This window comes from Myotis yumanensis, unplaced genomic scaffold (assembly GCF_028538775.1).
Source record: "Myotis yumanensis isolate MYYU_CA2020_CCGP unplaced genomic scaffold, mMyoYum1.0.hap1 SCAF_5, whole genome shotgun sequence".
NCBI classification, from domain to species: Eukaryota; Metazoa; Chordata; class Mammalia; order Chiroptera; family Vespertilionidae; genus Myotis; species Myotis yumanensis.
In genome coordinates, this window is record NW_027223756.1 from 89419427 (window position 1) to 89435167 (window position 15741).

General features: G+C 45.2%; 1 protein-coding gene and 1 pseudogene across 1 annotated transcript; one reads left to right on the forward strand and one right to left on the reverse strand.

Annotated features, from left to right (window-relative positions):
• Positions 1-4470: 4470 nt before the first annotated feature.
• Positions 4471-14861, reverse strand: SMIM7 (small integral membrane protein 7). The gene is made up of 5 exons (XM_070416329.1): positions 14796-14861; positions 14672-14713; positions 14170-14222; positions 12069-12159; positions 4471-5543 (listed from the first exon to the last, which is right to left on the reverse strand). The coding sequence occupies exons 1-5, from the start codon at positions 14819-14821 to the stop codon at positions 5528-5530; spliced, it is 228 nt and encodes a 75-aa protein (XP_070272430.1). The 5' UTR covers positions 14822-14861; the 3' UTR covers positions 4471-5527.
• On the forward strand, positions 5924-7532 carry LOC139010071 (large ribosomal subunit protein eL20 pseudogene; annotated as a pseudogene).
• Positions 14862-15741: the final 880 nt, after the last annotated feature.

Here is a 15741-nt window from a genome sequence, read left to right on the forward strand (position 1 = left end):
TCTATATACTCTGGTGGCCCACATTTACCACTACCTGCCATGACAATGATGTGAAGTAAACACAGATGAACGGGATCCTCCCACGTCTTTTTAAAAAATATATTTTTATTGATTTCATAAAGGGAGAGGGAGAGATAGAAACATCAATGATGAGAGAAAATCATTGATCAGCTGCCTCCTGCACACCACTTACTGGGGATGGTGCCTACAATCCGGGCATGTGTCCTGACCAGGAATCGAACCTCGACCTCTTGGTTTATAGATCAATGCCCAACCACTGAGCACACCGGCCGGGCCTTTTAAATTGTCTATTCCAGGGGTTGGCAAACCTATCTGTAAAGGGTCAACAGTAAATGTTCAGTTTGGCAGGCTAGACCCATGGTCGGCAAACTGCGGCTTGCGAGCCACATGTGGCTCTTTGGCCCCTTGAGTATGGCTCTTTCTAAGCCTTAGGAGTACCCTAATTAAGTTAATAACAATGTACCTACCTATATAGTTTAAGTTTAAAAAATTTGGCTCTCAAAAGAAATTTCAATCGTTGTACTGTTGGTATTTGGCTCTGTTGACTAATGAGTTTGCCGACCACTGGGCTAGACAGTCTCTGTCCTGTGGATGAAAAAGGGCCCACATACTAAACCTGCAAACTCAAGGGGGGCCTGCATGGCGGGCCTTACAAGCTCAGAGACCGAAATTAACCACATAGGATGGTCTGAAATGTAAGGTCAATCTTTAGGTTAACTGAGCCTGTCTTTTATAGTCTTTTTGCAGCTAAGATAAACATACCTTTGGAATTTTCTTTTTCCAGACCCCTCAGGACACAATCTCCCACCAGAGCAGGAAATAACGGGAGCCTCTCATTATTATTGTTAGTTACCGATAAAACTATCCTATACCCATCTATGTAAAAGTGTGTCTAATCCTTTCACTTTGTAGCCAATCCCAGAGATTCACCTCCCAACCCCCACACCCAGCTTTGCTTTCTCTCACTTCCCTCATCTATCACCAATGAATTTCATGTGATCCCCTTACATCTTCTCCTTTGATTCTAATGTATAAAATAAGGTGCAAAAGAGCCATTCTCTGGAACATTTCCTCAATCCACTGAGATTTTGTTTCCCAGCAGTTGTCGTCAGTTTGGTTCAAACAGACTCATAAAAAAATTCTTACAGGTCTGGACATTTCTTATGCTGACAGTCGCAAGGGCTCAATTATGCCCTTGCAGCTCCAAAGCAGCCATTGATGATACATTAATGATTGGGCGTGACAGCATTCCAATAAAACTTTATTTATGAACAAAGAAACTTGAATTTCCTTTCATTTTAATTTCCCCTCCAACCATTTACAAAAGTAAAAACCATCCTCTCTTGTGGGCCGTGAAAAGGTAGGTAGCGGGCCAGACCTGGGCAGCAGTTTGCTAGCATCTGGTATAAGTCAAAACAAAAAGAAAGCCACGTAGGTGGAGGTGGAAGAGGGCACAGGAGTGGAAAATGGTGATGGAAGAAATAAAATAAAAATAAAGCAAGCCATGAGCCACACACTGAACTGATTCTTGCCATTCTTTTGTTGAAAAACATAGACTTTGAATTTCTGATTTGCTACAGACCCTTTTGCTTGATTTCTCATCCAGGAACACTTGCCAGTACCAAACTCTTACTTCAGGGATGCTCACGTGCCAGAGGGGGCTGAAAGTGGGATCAGTGCTTTCCTCTGCATAATAATGAAAGTAAGTCAAGGGAATGGTGAAAACAAACCCCCAAATCCAATTTACATTAAAAAAAAATAACATGCTTCTGGTTTATGCACAAGCAGCTTACGTCTTTCATCAACACAGGAAAACATCAGGAGGTTTGTCAATATTTCATAAACTTAAAGTTGGTTAAGAAGGAAATAATGCAACGGTTGAAATGAAAAGAAAATGCTTCACTAATGAGTCTCTGGGTTTTCAGATCTAAGCACGTCAGAGGAGAGCCAATCTCATTATCACATTGAGCTGCTATTCAGAAGAATCACAGGAGCCCAGGAGGGACCTCGAGCCGAGCTAATGAGAGACATGAAATCGGGTTTTGGTCTATTAACCACATCACCTGAAAATGGCTGGCTCGATTTTCAGCAAGTCTGAAAGACATGTTTGCAAATGTCTTTATTAAAGTCTAGACCAGAAGGCACACAAATGATTCCACCTGAGTGGCTTTGGGGGAAAGGGGCACCTTGAGATTCTCCATCATCCCCATGCTCAGGGGCTGGCAAATTTATGCTGTAAATGGGCCAGATACCCAGCATTTTCAGCTCTGTGGGCCAGATGGTCTCTGTCAGCAACTCTCCCACTGTAGCAGGAAAACAGACAAAGGAGCCATAGACAACACATTCTCAAAGAGGGGTGGCTGAATGCCAATAAAACTTTATTTATAAAAAGCAGCAGCAGGACTCGGTGATTTCCAGTTTGTACTCTAGAGCAGCTGTAACTGAAGTGCAATGAGAAACTCACACAGAGGGACTTGTTCCATTCTTAAGATGGTAAGGGTGGAGGAAGCAAAAGGTTTCCTTTCTGTCAGTCCAGAAAATATGAAGGAAGTGATGCAGAAACGAAAAGCAGAACGGAACTGCCTTACCCACTATCAAAACTATGTGGAATACTAGTATACCGACAGGCATAGGAAAGCACTGGAAAGGGAATGGGAAGACAGGAAAAGATTTTCCACACTGGAAATTGTTTCCAAATTTTAAAATTATTGTGATCGCCCTCTCATGGTGAGGGTCTAGACTGAACGAATGAATCCAGGCAAGAGGTAAAATGTGGCAGTGAGGACACTCACGATATCGAAGGCTTACCAGGTGTCAGGCGTTCAGTCAAGCACCCAGGTCAAATTCAAGTGCACCAAACCTTCCAACAAATCCAGGTAGGTATGACTTTTAAGCCCATTTTAGAGATATGGAAACTGAGGCTTAGGGAGGGGAAGCAATCAGCCAAGGTCCCCCCAGCAAGGAATGGAGATGGGATTTGAATCCATACCTAAATGACGCTGAACATGAGCACTTAAATGCTGTGGGATCCTATGAACCCAAAATTCAAACTCTGATAAGCTTTGGTGCCAGTGAGGGTTCTTTTAAAAACAACAACATATTTTTATTGATTTCAGAGAGGAAGGAAGGGGGAGAGATAGAAACATCAATGATGAGAGAAAGAATCACGGATTGGCTGCCTCCTGCACGTCCCCCTAGTGGGGATGAGCCCTCAACCTAAGCGTGTGCCCTTGACCAGGAATGCGAACCTGGGACCCTTCAGTCCACAGGCTGACACTCTATCCAGTGAGCCAAACCTGCTAGAGCACCAGTGAGGGTTCTTGAAAAGTTTCCTAAAGATCCATGATATGCGATTAAAAAACAAACAAACCACATACAGCAGCCCTAGCCGGTTTGGCTCAGTGGATAAGAGCATTGGCCTGTGGACTGAAGGTCTCAGGTTCAATTCGGTCAAGGGCACATGTCTGGGTAGCGGGCTCAGTTCCCAGTAGGGGGCGTGCAGGAGGCAGCCAATCGGTGATTCTCTCATCATTGATGTTTCTATCTCTCCCTCTCCTTTCCTCTTTGAAATCACTTAAAATATATATATATTTTTTAAAAGTCATTACATCAAAAAAAAAATGTACAGCAGACTCTAATATGTATCCCTCAAAGCTACCCTGACTTATAACAACTTAACAATGAGATAATAGTTCTCTGGAGAAAAATGCAATTATTGAAACAAAATCTCAATGACACCATTCTCTTCTCAGAGAACGATTCACCCCCGCAACACAAACGCCTTGCCTCATTGAAACCTCAGTGTGGGTCTGAAAAGGCAGAGATTTCCTCACACCATTCACACAGCTTGATGAAGACTGACCAGTCAAGATCTTGACGTGTCTGTTCTTGCTGCCATAACACAGGCCTGGTTGAAACTCGATTCAGAAGCTATGTTCCCTGCTACTTGCAAACCATGGGGAGATGCTTAGCTGGATTTGACAAGGGAATAAACTATAGAAGCAATGAAATAGAATGACATTAGCTGAGTAGCAGTACAAGTGGATTTGACCCTGGTCTAGTGAAACCCCACTGCAATCACTTTAATTCTTCTAGGAGCAGCCAGGTCAAAATCGTATTTGCCCAATTCCTGACCAACACTTATTGAGCAAAATCCAAAAGGGAACATCAGCCCCGGCTGGTTTGGCTCAGTGGACAGAGCGTTGGCCTGTGGACTAAAGGGTCTCAGGTTCGATTCCAGCCAAGGACACATGCCCGGGTTGTGGACTTGATCCCCTCTATCTCTCTCCCTTCCTCTCTGAAACCAATAAATACATTTTTTTTTAAAAAAGGGAACATCATTTCATTTAACAGGCTCCAAAATAAACCCTAAGTGTTTTTCCACAGCCTAATTCTAAACGATTCAAGTTAGAAAAGCAACTTCTTGTTTAAGAAATGTGTAACAAAAAGTCCTTTTAGGAAATGAGCTTTATTTTCAATGCTATTTAGTTCTAAAAGCCTGCGTGTTTGCTTTTTCCTCCCACCAGGCTTACCTACAAGTCAGGATTCCAAAACCCACAACAAACAAATCAAACACCTATGAGATCCAGGTACTGACCACCAGCGTTTCATTTTGGCAATTAAACCAGGACTTTCTTTTAAAGCAGCTTCTGTACAAAATGCTCAAATGAAGCTCATTCTTTTTCCAACCTTGAAATCACCCATTTGAAAAACAGACCCTAAAACCCCAAGCTTTCAGAACTAGGTCCCAATATTACCACATAAATCACTCTCACTCTAAAAATTGTACAATTAATGGCCCATTTAACAGAGGGCTTTCAAGGCAAGGCATAATTTCTCATAAGACATCTGCCTGCCCCTGCCAACTCTTCTGCACATCTCTTCCGTGGGAACCAATAAGACTTTACCCTTAAAGTCCTAGGGACGACAGCTACACTGTAATCCAAGGGCGCCTACTGGGACAGAGAAGGAACTGAACACAGACCCAGCAACAATGAACTCTGTTATTCACCAAATCTAATAAAGGCTGCATCAAACTTAAAAGCCAACCTTTCTGGTTCAGATCCTTGGAAATAAATGATTTCTAAAAATGTGTAATTCGAACCAAAAGGGATAGTTATTAAAAATAAACCAAGACATAGCCAATAGAAACGTTTCTAATGAAAGCTTAGTGGAAGAGGGATTCCAATCCAATAAAACTATCTAGACATGTTCTTTTTTTCTATAAAGAAGGCAATGTTATCACAGTCCCTTACATAAACCCTCCTGAAACTCCTTAAGTAGACAACATTTCAATACACAGACCAATTGAAAATATCTTTAAAAAAACAACAGTGACGTGGCCAGGAAACCAAGTGTATCTTGGTGAACATTTTTTTCACCCACCACGAGCTTGGGCTTTCTGGGAAGGTCACCAGTTTTCCAGTCAAAAACATTCTTGAAGTTGTCAGGAACAGAGGGAGGCTTGGCATCTGGGAAGGTGTGTTACTGGTTCAGTATCTGGAGCTCAGGAGCCAAATAGCCTGGAAAATTCAGAGGGCAGAAATGTCTGTGAGAATGGGAAGCTGTCACTCTGAAAGCATTTTTAGAAAACATTTTATGTTGCTTTTAAGATTATTTTTCATCATTTTCTGATCTAATAAGTAACTCTTCTGTTACACAGTACTGTGAACACTACCAAACTATACACTTAAAAGAAAAATGTAACTTTAAAGAATTATCCACTTCATACAAATTTGCAACATTTTATTTGCACCTATTCCCCATTACTGCAAGTCAGTGGTAAGTTTCATATCAAAAAGACCTTTGAATAAACAAATGATTACAGTTAACTTTGTTCACTGAAGAAAATCTGGAATAGGAAAGGCCTGGGAACTGTAATAAATATTTCTGAAGTTTGAGAATGGGTATGTAGGTTACAACACAGGCCTACTGGGGAAAAACCATAGAGGTGTTAAAAAGAGATATAGCCCAGCCTTAGCCGGTTTGGCTCAGTGGATAGAACATCAGCCTGTGGACAGAAAGGTCCTGGGTTTGATTCTGGTCAAGGGTACATACCTTGATTGCAGGCTCCCCAATCTGGGCCCTGGTCAGGGTGCATGCAGGAGGCAACCAATCAATGTGTTTCTCTCAAATCGGTATTTCTGTCTTTCCCTCCCTCTTCCACTCTCTTTAAAAATCAATGGGAAAATATCCTTGGTAAGGATTAAAAAAAAAAAAAAAATCTAAATATGCAAACTAAAAAATCAGTTAAAAAAAAAAATATATATATATATATCCCCTGGCCGGCATGGCTCAGTGGTTGAGCATCAACCTATGAATCAGGAGATCACAGTTCAATTCCCAGTCAGGACACATGCCAGGGTTGCAGGCTCAATCCCCAGTGTGGGCCATGAAGGAGGCAGCCAATCAATGATTCTCTCTCATAACTGATGTTTCTATCTCTCTCTCTCTCCCCTTACTCTCTGAGATCAATAAAAATATACTTCATATATATATACTGGTGTGTATATATATGTGTATATATATATATATATATATATATATATATATATGGGAATTCTCTGTATTATCTTTGCAGCATTTCTATAAATCTAAATTTTTTCCAAAATAAAAAGATTATTAAAAACAAAACAAAAAAGATAGTGTAGGAACAATTGGATTGCCACATACCAAAAAATGAAGTTGGATCTCTATCCACACCACATGCAAAAATTACCTCAAACTGGACTAATTATTAAAATTGAAACTATAAAATTCTTAGTGACAAAAAGAAAGATACTGGACTTCATCAAAATGAAAAATTTTGTGTTTCAAATGATACCATCAAGAAAGTGAAAAGACAACCCCCCCCAAAATGGGGGCTATTTACTTGCAAATCATGTGTCTGGGACTGGCATCTAGAATATACAAAGAACTTACACCTCAGTAAAACCCAATTTAAAAATGAGCAAAGAGCTCTTGTGGGTGGTGGTGAACTCGAAAAGAACGCTGTGAAGGTCTTGGGCACATTTCGAGAGCACAAGGTGGTGGGGTGCTGCCTGACCACCCCTAAGTGCCACACGCTGCTCCTCAACCACATGTGCATCTTTCCATCTAACCGTGTTGGTGCCAAGTCCCGCATCTGGTACTTTATTTCAACTGAAGAAGATGAAGAAATCTACAGGGGAAATTGTCCACCGTGGGCAGGTGTTTGAAAAATCCTCTCTTGGGGCAAAAAACTTTGGCATCTGGCTGAGCTAAAACTCCCACAGTGGCACCCACAACATGTACCCAGAGTACCAAGACCTGACCACTATGGGTGCTGTCACCCAGTGCTACTGAGACATGGGAACCCAGCACTGTGCCCAAACCCACTCAATCCAGATCATGAAGATGGAGGAGATCATGGCCAGCAAGTGCTGCCACCCAGGAGTCAAGGGCTCCAAGATCAAGTTCCCACTGCCCCATCCGGTCCTTCCTTGCCAGCACAGTCACGCTTCACAACCGAGAGGCCCAACACCTTCATATAATTTTTCTTTAAAAAAAATCCTCACCTAATTGATTTTATTGACTTTATAGAGAGAAGAAGGGGGAGAGAGAAGAAGGGGAAGAAAGAAAGAGAAACATCTCTGTGAGAGAGAAACACTGACTGATTGCCTCCCCTACATGCCCCAACCAGGGATTGAAACTGAAACCTAGATATGTGCCCTGACCTGGAATTGAACTCACGGCCTTTTGGTGTACAGGACAATGCTCCAACCAACTGAGCCACTGGCCAGGACCCAACACCTTCTTTTAGATGCAGGGCCTCCTTGTCCCCTTGGAAAAACCAGGTTGCTCAGGGGAAAAAACAAAGGGCAAAGGATCTCAACAGACATGTCTCCAAAGATAAACAGATGGCCAATAGCACCTGAAGAGATGCTCAACGTCATTAACCATCAGGGAATGCAAATCAACCTTCACCTCTACTAGGATGGTCGTAATAAAAAAGTCTGACCATCACAAGCGTTGGCAAAGATGTGGGGAAATTGAAACCGTCACACGCTGCTGGTGGGAATGTAAATCGCTGCAGCTACTTTGTAAAATAGTCTGGCGCTTCCTCAAAAGGATAAATATAGAGTTACCGATAGGCCCAGCAATTTCACTTATGAGTATATACCAGAGAACTGAAAACAAATGTTTGTGCCAGCATTATTCATAAGAGCCAAAAAATAGAAACATCCCAAATATCGATCAACTGATGAGTGGATGAACAAACTGTGGCATATCCATACAATAAACTATTATTCAGCCACAGAAAGAAATGAAGTCCTGATTCATGTACAACACTGAAGAAACCAGAAGACATTATGCTCGTGAAAAAAGCCAGACACAAAAGGCCACATATTACATGATTTCATTTATATGAAATATCAAGAACGGACAATTAACAAAATAAACTGTGGAACAGAGTGGATCCAGAGACATGGAAGCATGGAACAGAGTGCAGAATCTGAGGGAAGGCGGGGGGAGAGTGGGTGGGTGGAAGGTAATCAACCAAAGACCTTGTATGTATATATGCATAACCCATGGACACAGACAATAGGGTGGTAAAGGCCTGAAGTGGGGGGCTAAGGGAGGGGGGACTGGAAGGAGACAACGGGGGAAAAAGGGGACATATGTGATACTTTCAACAATAAAGATTAAAAAAAAAACAAAAGACAAATCCGTAGAGATATAAAGTATATCAGTGGTTACCAGAGGCTGGGGAGAAGAAAGAACAGGAGCGACTGCTTAATGGGTATGGAGTTTCCCTTTGGGTGTGCTGAACTTATTCTAGAATTAGACCGTGGTGATGGTTGCACAACTTTGTGAATGTACTAAAAAATCTTGAATTGTGAAAAACAACTTCCACTTTTTACTTATTTATCTTTCTCTGTGGTTTGACACCCTCATTTTCTTCCTATCTTCCTTCCAATATTTTGTTACGAAGATTTCAACAAAGAGTTCAAAAAACAGTTCAGTGAACAGCCAAATACACACCACCTACATTCAGCAATTAACATTTTGCTTTATTGTGCATCTATCTATTCATCTGTCTACCTTACTTTTGATGGGTTTCAAACTAAGATGCAGATATCAGTACCTTGGTCCCTAAAAATTCAGACATGTTTCTCCACATTTAAAGTTTTCCATGACTTTTTAAAATTTCCAAAGTAGCCCAGCTCAAACAATATAGAAGTGGGTACATGGAATAGCAAATCATCCCTCTGATCCTGCTACAGTCACAATCATAGACAGTCTGGAGTAGATCCTTCCAACTCTCTTGCTGGAAGTGTTTCCAACACTGACTTCAGCACGCACTCAGCATTTATTCAATGTTTACTGTGTGCAAATCACAACTGAAGCCAGAGTATGCATACAGGTGACATAAGCCTTCTTTACTCTCAAAACATTTCCCTAGTGTAGACATACTCTCTGGCACGTTATCACTGATGACATCATGACAGTTGGTCGCATGGGCGTCCTTTAAGTTACCTGATTCTTCCCCTGTTCTTGGACATTTAGGTGATTTCCAGTGTTTTAACATCCTGGAAAAGCCAGTCACTGTCTCCCTGACACCTCATTCTGGAGGGAATCTTCCCTCACCCATGACCCCCACAGGAAGAGCTGGCCTAGGTCAGGGTTCAGCACCCTCTCTCTATAAAGGCCACACATAAGCAGTTCAGGCTGTGTGGGCCCAGGCAGTCTGTCACATGCCCCAACCGCTTTAGCGCAAAAGCAGTCACAAACGCGGCATGGCTGTGTGGCAATAAAACTTCATTCATGAAAACAGGCAGGGAGCAGATATGACCCCATGGGCTGTGGTTTGCTAAGCCCTGACCTCAGTTGTTAGGCTAGAACCAGGAACCTCCAATCCAACTAGAAGTGAATGACCTAAATAGGTCAATCAGACTTTGCTCCCAGGAAATGAAATCAGGACACTGGGCTACTGACTAAGCTTGCCTTGGGCTGAGCTGCCAGATCACGGAGTCTGAGGCTACACCTTCTGGTCACAGGCCAGAAGATGACAGTGAAGGATTCTAGTTAGACTAGAGAGGACAATAGAGCCAATGGACAGAAAAGAACAGAATGATAAAAACACACCAAGTTCTTCCCTGCCCCAAGCCCTTTGTACATGCTGCTTCCAGTGCTAACATGCCTCTCTCTCTAGCTCTGCAAATTGGACTTCCTGTTGTTCATTTTTTTTTTTTTTTACCAATTTTATTTTCATTTTTATTGATTTTAGAGAGAAAATAAGGGAGAGAGAAACAATGACTTGTTCCACCCATCTGTGCATTCATTGGTTGACTCCTATACATGCCCTGACTAGGGATCAAACATGCAACCTTGGCATATGGGGATGATGCTATAACCAGCTGAGCTCCCCGGCCAGGCCCTGGTGTTCTTGATTTAAACGGCATGCTATCAAAGAGCCTCTTCCTGGCTGCCTTCTAAACTGGGAGACTCCCTCCTTTTGCTACCTCACAATTGACTTTTTTCCCCATTTGTTTGTTTTGTCTGTTTTCCACCTGTCATACTGGTGCATTCACTAAAGGCAGGGACTGTGGCTGTCTTAGTTGTTACCCCAGAGCACAGCCCACAATGTATAGTTGTGAATGAATAAATGAATGGATGGATGGATGGATGGATAGGTAGGAACCTAGAGAGACAAAGGCTAGAGGGGCACTTTGCCACCCCCAGTGCTTTTTTCCCATGAGTCCTAGTTACACCACCTGTACTCTTCGGCAAATTCCTTATAGCTTCGTGAGCCTCTTTGTACCCGAGCAGGCCTCATCCAAGCTCCCAAAAAGGGCCTCTCTGTATATCTATCAAGGTCCTCATTCTGGGCTCTAAAACCTTTCCTAGTGGCACAGTGAACCCCCTCTCATCCTCCGATCCCCTAAGTCAGGGGTGGGGAAACTTTTTCCTGCCAAGGGCCATTTGGATATTTATAACATAATTCGAGGGCCATACAAAATCATCAACTTAAAAATTAGTCTGCTATATTTTGTCAAACATTTAATTAACTCATCGCTAATGCCTTGGCAGGGCCAGACCAAATGATTTTGGGGGCCTTATCCGGCCCACGGGTCAGACGTCCCCAACCCTGCCTAAGTTCTAGAAATATCTCCTTAAACAGTCATCAGCGACAAGGACCACCCAGCAATTTCAAATTCAGCATTTCAACCAGTCATTCTCTTCCTCTTTGGAGGAAATATACAAGATGGGCCCAGCATGGCCTAACTACAGATTCTTCTGTTTGAAACCCGAGTCTGTTTACTCCGAGTCTCACAATTCATTAATAGCAGTATTGGAATTACAGCCTGAGGCTGGAAGGAAAACCAAAAAAGGGCATAAAAACAAACAAAAACTTCTTTAAGTGTACAAAAACAGAAACAAAGTCTGAATATACACTTCTGCTGGGTTCCAGCAGGCGGGAGCAGGACCCAGGAGCACACTGGCTGTCCAACCACATTTTTCACCTTGACAGATGCCAGATATACACTAAGCACAGAAGAGCTGGCAAGAGGTGACCAGGCCTCAGGCTCAGGGAAAGCATCTCTTGGCAGCTCCCAGTGACACACCGGGCACAGCCAGGACTTGGAGAATGCCACATTTCAATCCACTCTCCAGCTTGGACCATGGTGGCATAGCTTAAACCTGTTTTCTCTCTAGCTTGGAGAGTTCTTATTTTGATAGCAGAAAGCATGACCCAAAATGTAGACTGAGCCCAGCCAGCGTGGCTCAGTGATTGAGCATTGACCTATGAACCAGGAGGTTGAGGTTTGATTCCCGGTCAGGGCACATGCCCAGGTTGCCAGCTCGATCCCAGTGTAGGGCATGCAGTAGGCAGCCAAGCAATGATTCTCTCTCACCACTGATGTTTCTATCTCTCTCTCCCTCTCCCTTCTTCTCTGATATCAATAAAAATATATTTTTAAAAAACAAGTGTAGACTGAGATGACAGAGAATGACCATCAGGTGGGTCATTCTGGAGAATGTTGCAGAGGATGACAATGAAAGAGATGGGCAGCCCGACTTACACGATCATGCAGAACATCATGAAAACGTTCCACAGGGCGATGAAGATTCGGAAGTACCTGAGGCTCAGTAGGAATTCCCGGATGTTGTCACCTGGAAGGTCAGAAAGCATGTTTACAAGTACTGCTAACTTTCTGCTGTCACAGCTGCCGGTGCTTCTGCAGTTTCTGCCCACCCTAAGCCCACTGCCCTCATGTTCCACAGTGGCAGCTCCATTTTTCCTTTGGGTCTCTTCTCCTCCCCAACCCTCAGCACTCAGGCTGCCACTGACCAATCTCCCAGTCTGATTGGTGAGGAAAGAGTAAGTGATCTAGGTATGTATGCCCAATGAGAGTCAGCCCTGGGACTTTTGCCCCAACTACTGTTTTCTGCCAGGCTCCCTGGGCTGGGTTGGAAAGATATAAGCAGTGTCCTCTAGGACAGGCCATCGGCAACTTAGGCTCAGGAACTGAAACCAGCCCCTGCTACTTGTTTCTGTGTGACCCAGGAGCTAAGAATGTTTCTCCTATTTTTTTAAAATATATTTTTATTGATTTTTTACAGAGAGGAAGGGAGAGAGATAGAGAGTTAGAAACATCAATGAGAGAGAAACATCAATCAGCCACCTCCTGCACATCTCCTACTGGAGCTACTTGACCGGAATCGAACCTGGGACCTTTGAGTCCGCAGGTTGATGCTCTATCCACTGAGCCAAACCGGTTTCGGCATTCCCTATTTCTTAATAGTTAAAAAAAAAGTAATAGAGTATTTGGTGAGATATAAAACTTACATGAAATTCAAATTTCAGTGTCAACAAATAAAGTTTTATTGAACAAAGCTATGACCATTCGTTTACATATTGCCCATGGCTGCTTTCCTGTTTCAATGGCAGAGTTGAACTGTTGCACCAGAGAAGGCATGGCCTGCAAAGCCAAAAGTATTTATAATCTGGCCCTTTACAGAAAAGTGTGCCAAGCCCTGCTCTAGGGTCATCTTTGCCAACACAAGCCAGCCTGATAGTAAAACCAACCTAGAAGGGAAAGGAGAGCTAGAGACAGCCACATGCTGGAGGGCTAAATCAGGTGTGCCTGAAGACAATTCTATCCTTGGGTGTTTCAATTTGCTTTAACCACTCTGAGATGGAATTTTAGTATTTGCAACGAAAAGCATACTAATTTGGGCAAGTATAACAGCAGTTCTGCTTTGGTGACGACTTACTCTAGTTCCCTCTGCCGCCAAGGAACAGAAACCACTCCAAGAGGAGGCCATTTGGTACATTAAGACTCCAGAGACCTGTGTTCCAGAACCTTCCTCTTGGGTTTTGAGTCATTTTTCCTCACCCACCCCCAACCCCAGCCTCCAGAATGAACTTAACTGGTCCAGGTTAGGCGACCTACAAGGGTGCAACCCAAAGTGTCATCTGGAGATCACAGCTCTCTGGTAAGTACAAAATACTGGGTAGGAGCTCTTTTCCCAGCAACCCAGCACGACCGTCACCTGTTACTGGTACTGCTGTGCCATCCTAGTGCAGGATCAGCACACGGTCTTGTTAGCCAGTATCATCCACCACATGTAGTTGGTCATGCCATGTGTGGCACAGCCTAAGTGACCTAGCATGGGCTTCAACTAACAGAGACGGGTCTGTCCAAAGGATGTCTGAGAGGCACCGCTTGGCAAGGCCCTTCTCTAAACTGAGGATCATGTAAATGGGCTCTTCTGACAACAGATGCTGATTAAGGCCACTGGCTCCAGGTAGGAGCCTGGTGTGGGAGACACAGGGAAGAACAGACAGGTGTCCCTGCCCTAAGGAGCTCACAGGGGAGGTGGTAGGAAATACTAAACAAGCACACTGCAGGAAAGAGCTAAATAAGCTGGAGTCTCTTCTCTGGAGCTTAAGGTCAAGTGTGAGGGGTAGAAATTAGCCAGATGACAAAATACATATAAAGAAAAATAATAACTGTAGGAAGTAATAAGAGTGCTGACTTATGCACGGAGATCTGGCAGGTAAAAGAAGTGGGTGACAGGTGGGCAAGAGGAACATCACATCCTTGTGCCTCTCTCTCTCTCATACACACACACACACACTCTCTGGACCAATTCCCGAGTCCAGAAAGGAGGCTTTACCTGTGCTAGGCTCCCTGGACTCCTCCCCAAAGCCATGCGAGTCCTTCTTTTTCCTACAAAGAGAAGCAGTCAGTGTCCACTTTCGATAGGATGCAAGGACAGCTCAGTCCCTGGCATCAAAGGGCCATTCAGCTCGATCGCTGACTTGCAGTGTGACCTCGGCGGTTCAATAACCCTCCCTAGGCACCCACCTGCCCCACCAATTACAGCCATCGACAAAGTGGAGAAGGTAACCCGTGGGTACAGGTTAGGACTAAGAGTTTCTTGGGGGATGGGCTTGGGGGCCTCCGGGGTGCGAGCAGAGGGAGGCCCGGGGAACGGAGAGCCAAGATTTCAAGCCGCAGTGGCGCGAAGAGTCTCGGGGGCAAGGACTAGGCTGCAAACCGGTTCAGAGGGTTGGCTGGGACTTGGGTGCAGGGCCTGCGACGTGGGGCTGGCTCACGCTCGCGGGGGCGGGCTACGGGTGCCCGGGTGGAGCAGCGGTCCTTTGCGGCCTACTCACAGCTTAAAGTTAAGCACCGCTCCGGCGTTCATCAGCAGCGTTCTGCGGAGGAAGAATGCAGTTACCTAGGCCGCCCCCAACCCTGTGGGGCCCTACTTCCCCGGCCTCCAGTCCCCTTAATTACCCGAAGAGCAGGATGTCTCCGATCATCTTTACAGCCGAAGCGTCCGACAGAACCGGAAGCGGAAGTCTAGGGAAGGCGGGGAGAGGAACACGAGACGACCAATTGTGGAGCAGCGCTGGCGAGGGCTGAGCCAATCGAAGGCCAAGGCAGGCAGGGTCCCGCCCTCTGCAGGCCGGAGCCTCTTAGGGAAGAGGAAGCGCCTTTACTAGCTGCAGAGGCCAGGAGCGTAGCGGAGAAGGGCCGGGCGATCGTGTGACGTCATCTGTGGGCGGGGCCATCCGGGGATGGATTAGGTCACTCTTGGGAGGCGTGCCGCACAGGGGGTCAGGGACCCGCTCGCTGGAGAATTGGCTCCCGGCTTTATCTTCTGGAATGGAATCTCAGATGGGGCTTCTGAGAAAACGGCGCCCAAGACCACGGAGCAGCACAGAGGAGTGGGTCCTGACGCAGTGGGCTGTCCGGGGCACGGACGCCCCGACTGATTGGGGAGGGTCCTCCGGGGCCCCACGAGAGACGCGGATCCCCACTGCCTGTGGCGGGGGACCCTACTGAGCGGTCCCTTTGGAGGACGGAGGTCCCTGTGGGGGATGGAGGTCATAATGTACGGAGTCACATGGAAGACTGGGGTCGCGACAGCTGCCTAGAGGACGAGGTCCTGACTAAAGGGACCCCCTGAGGCACCGGAGAATGGGGTTCTCCACTGATCAGGCCCCACGAGGGATGGAGGTCCCGACCCGAGGGCTCCACAGAGGACGTGGGTCCTCATCGAGCACCACCTGGGCGCGGTTCTGACTGATCCGTCCCCCCTAGGCGGGCTCCGAGCGTGAGGGACTCCTCCCCAGTGGACAGCTCCCCTGCCCAGCTCACTCCACCGAGATCGGCACCCGCCTCGCTGGGCTGAATGGAGTCGTGAAGGCTCAGAGGAGGGACAAATTGGGGACACCTG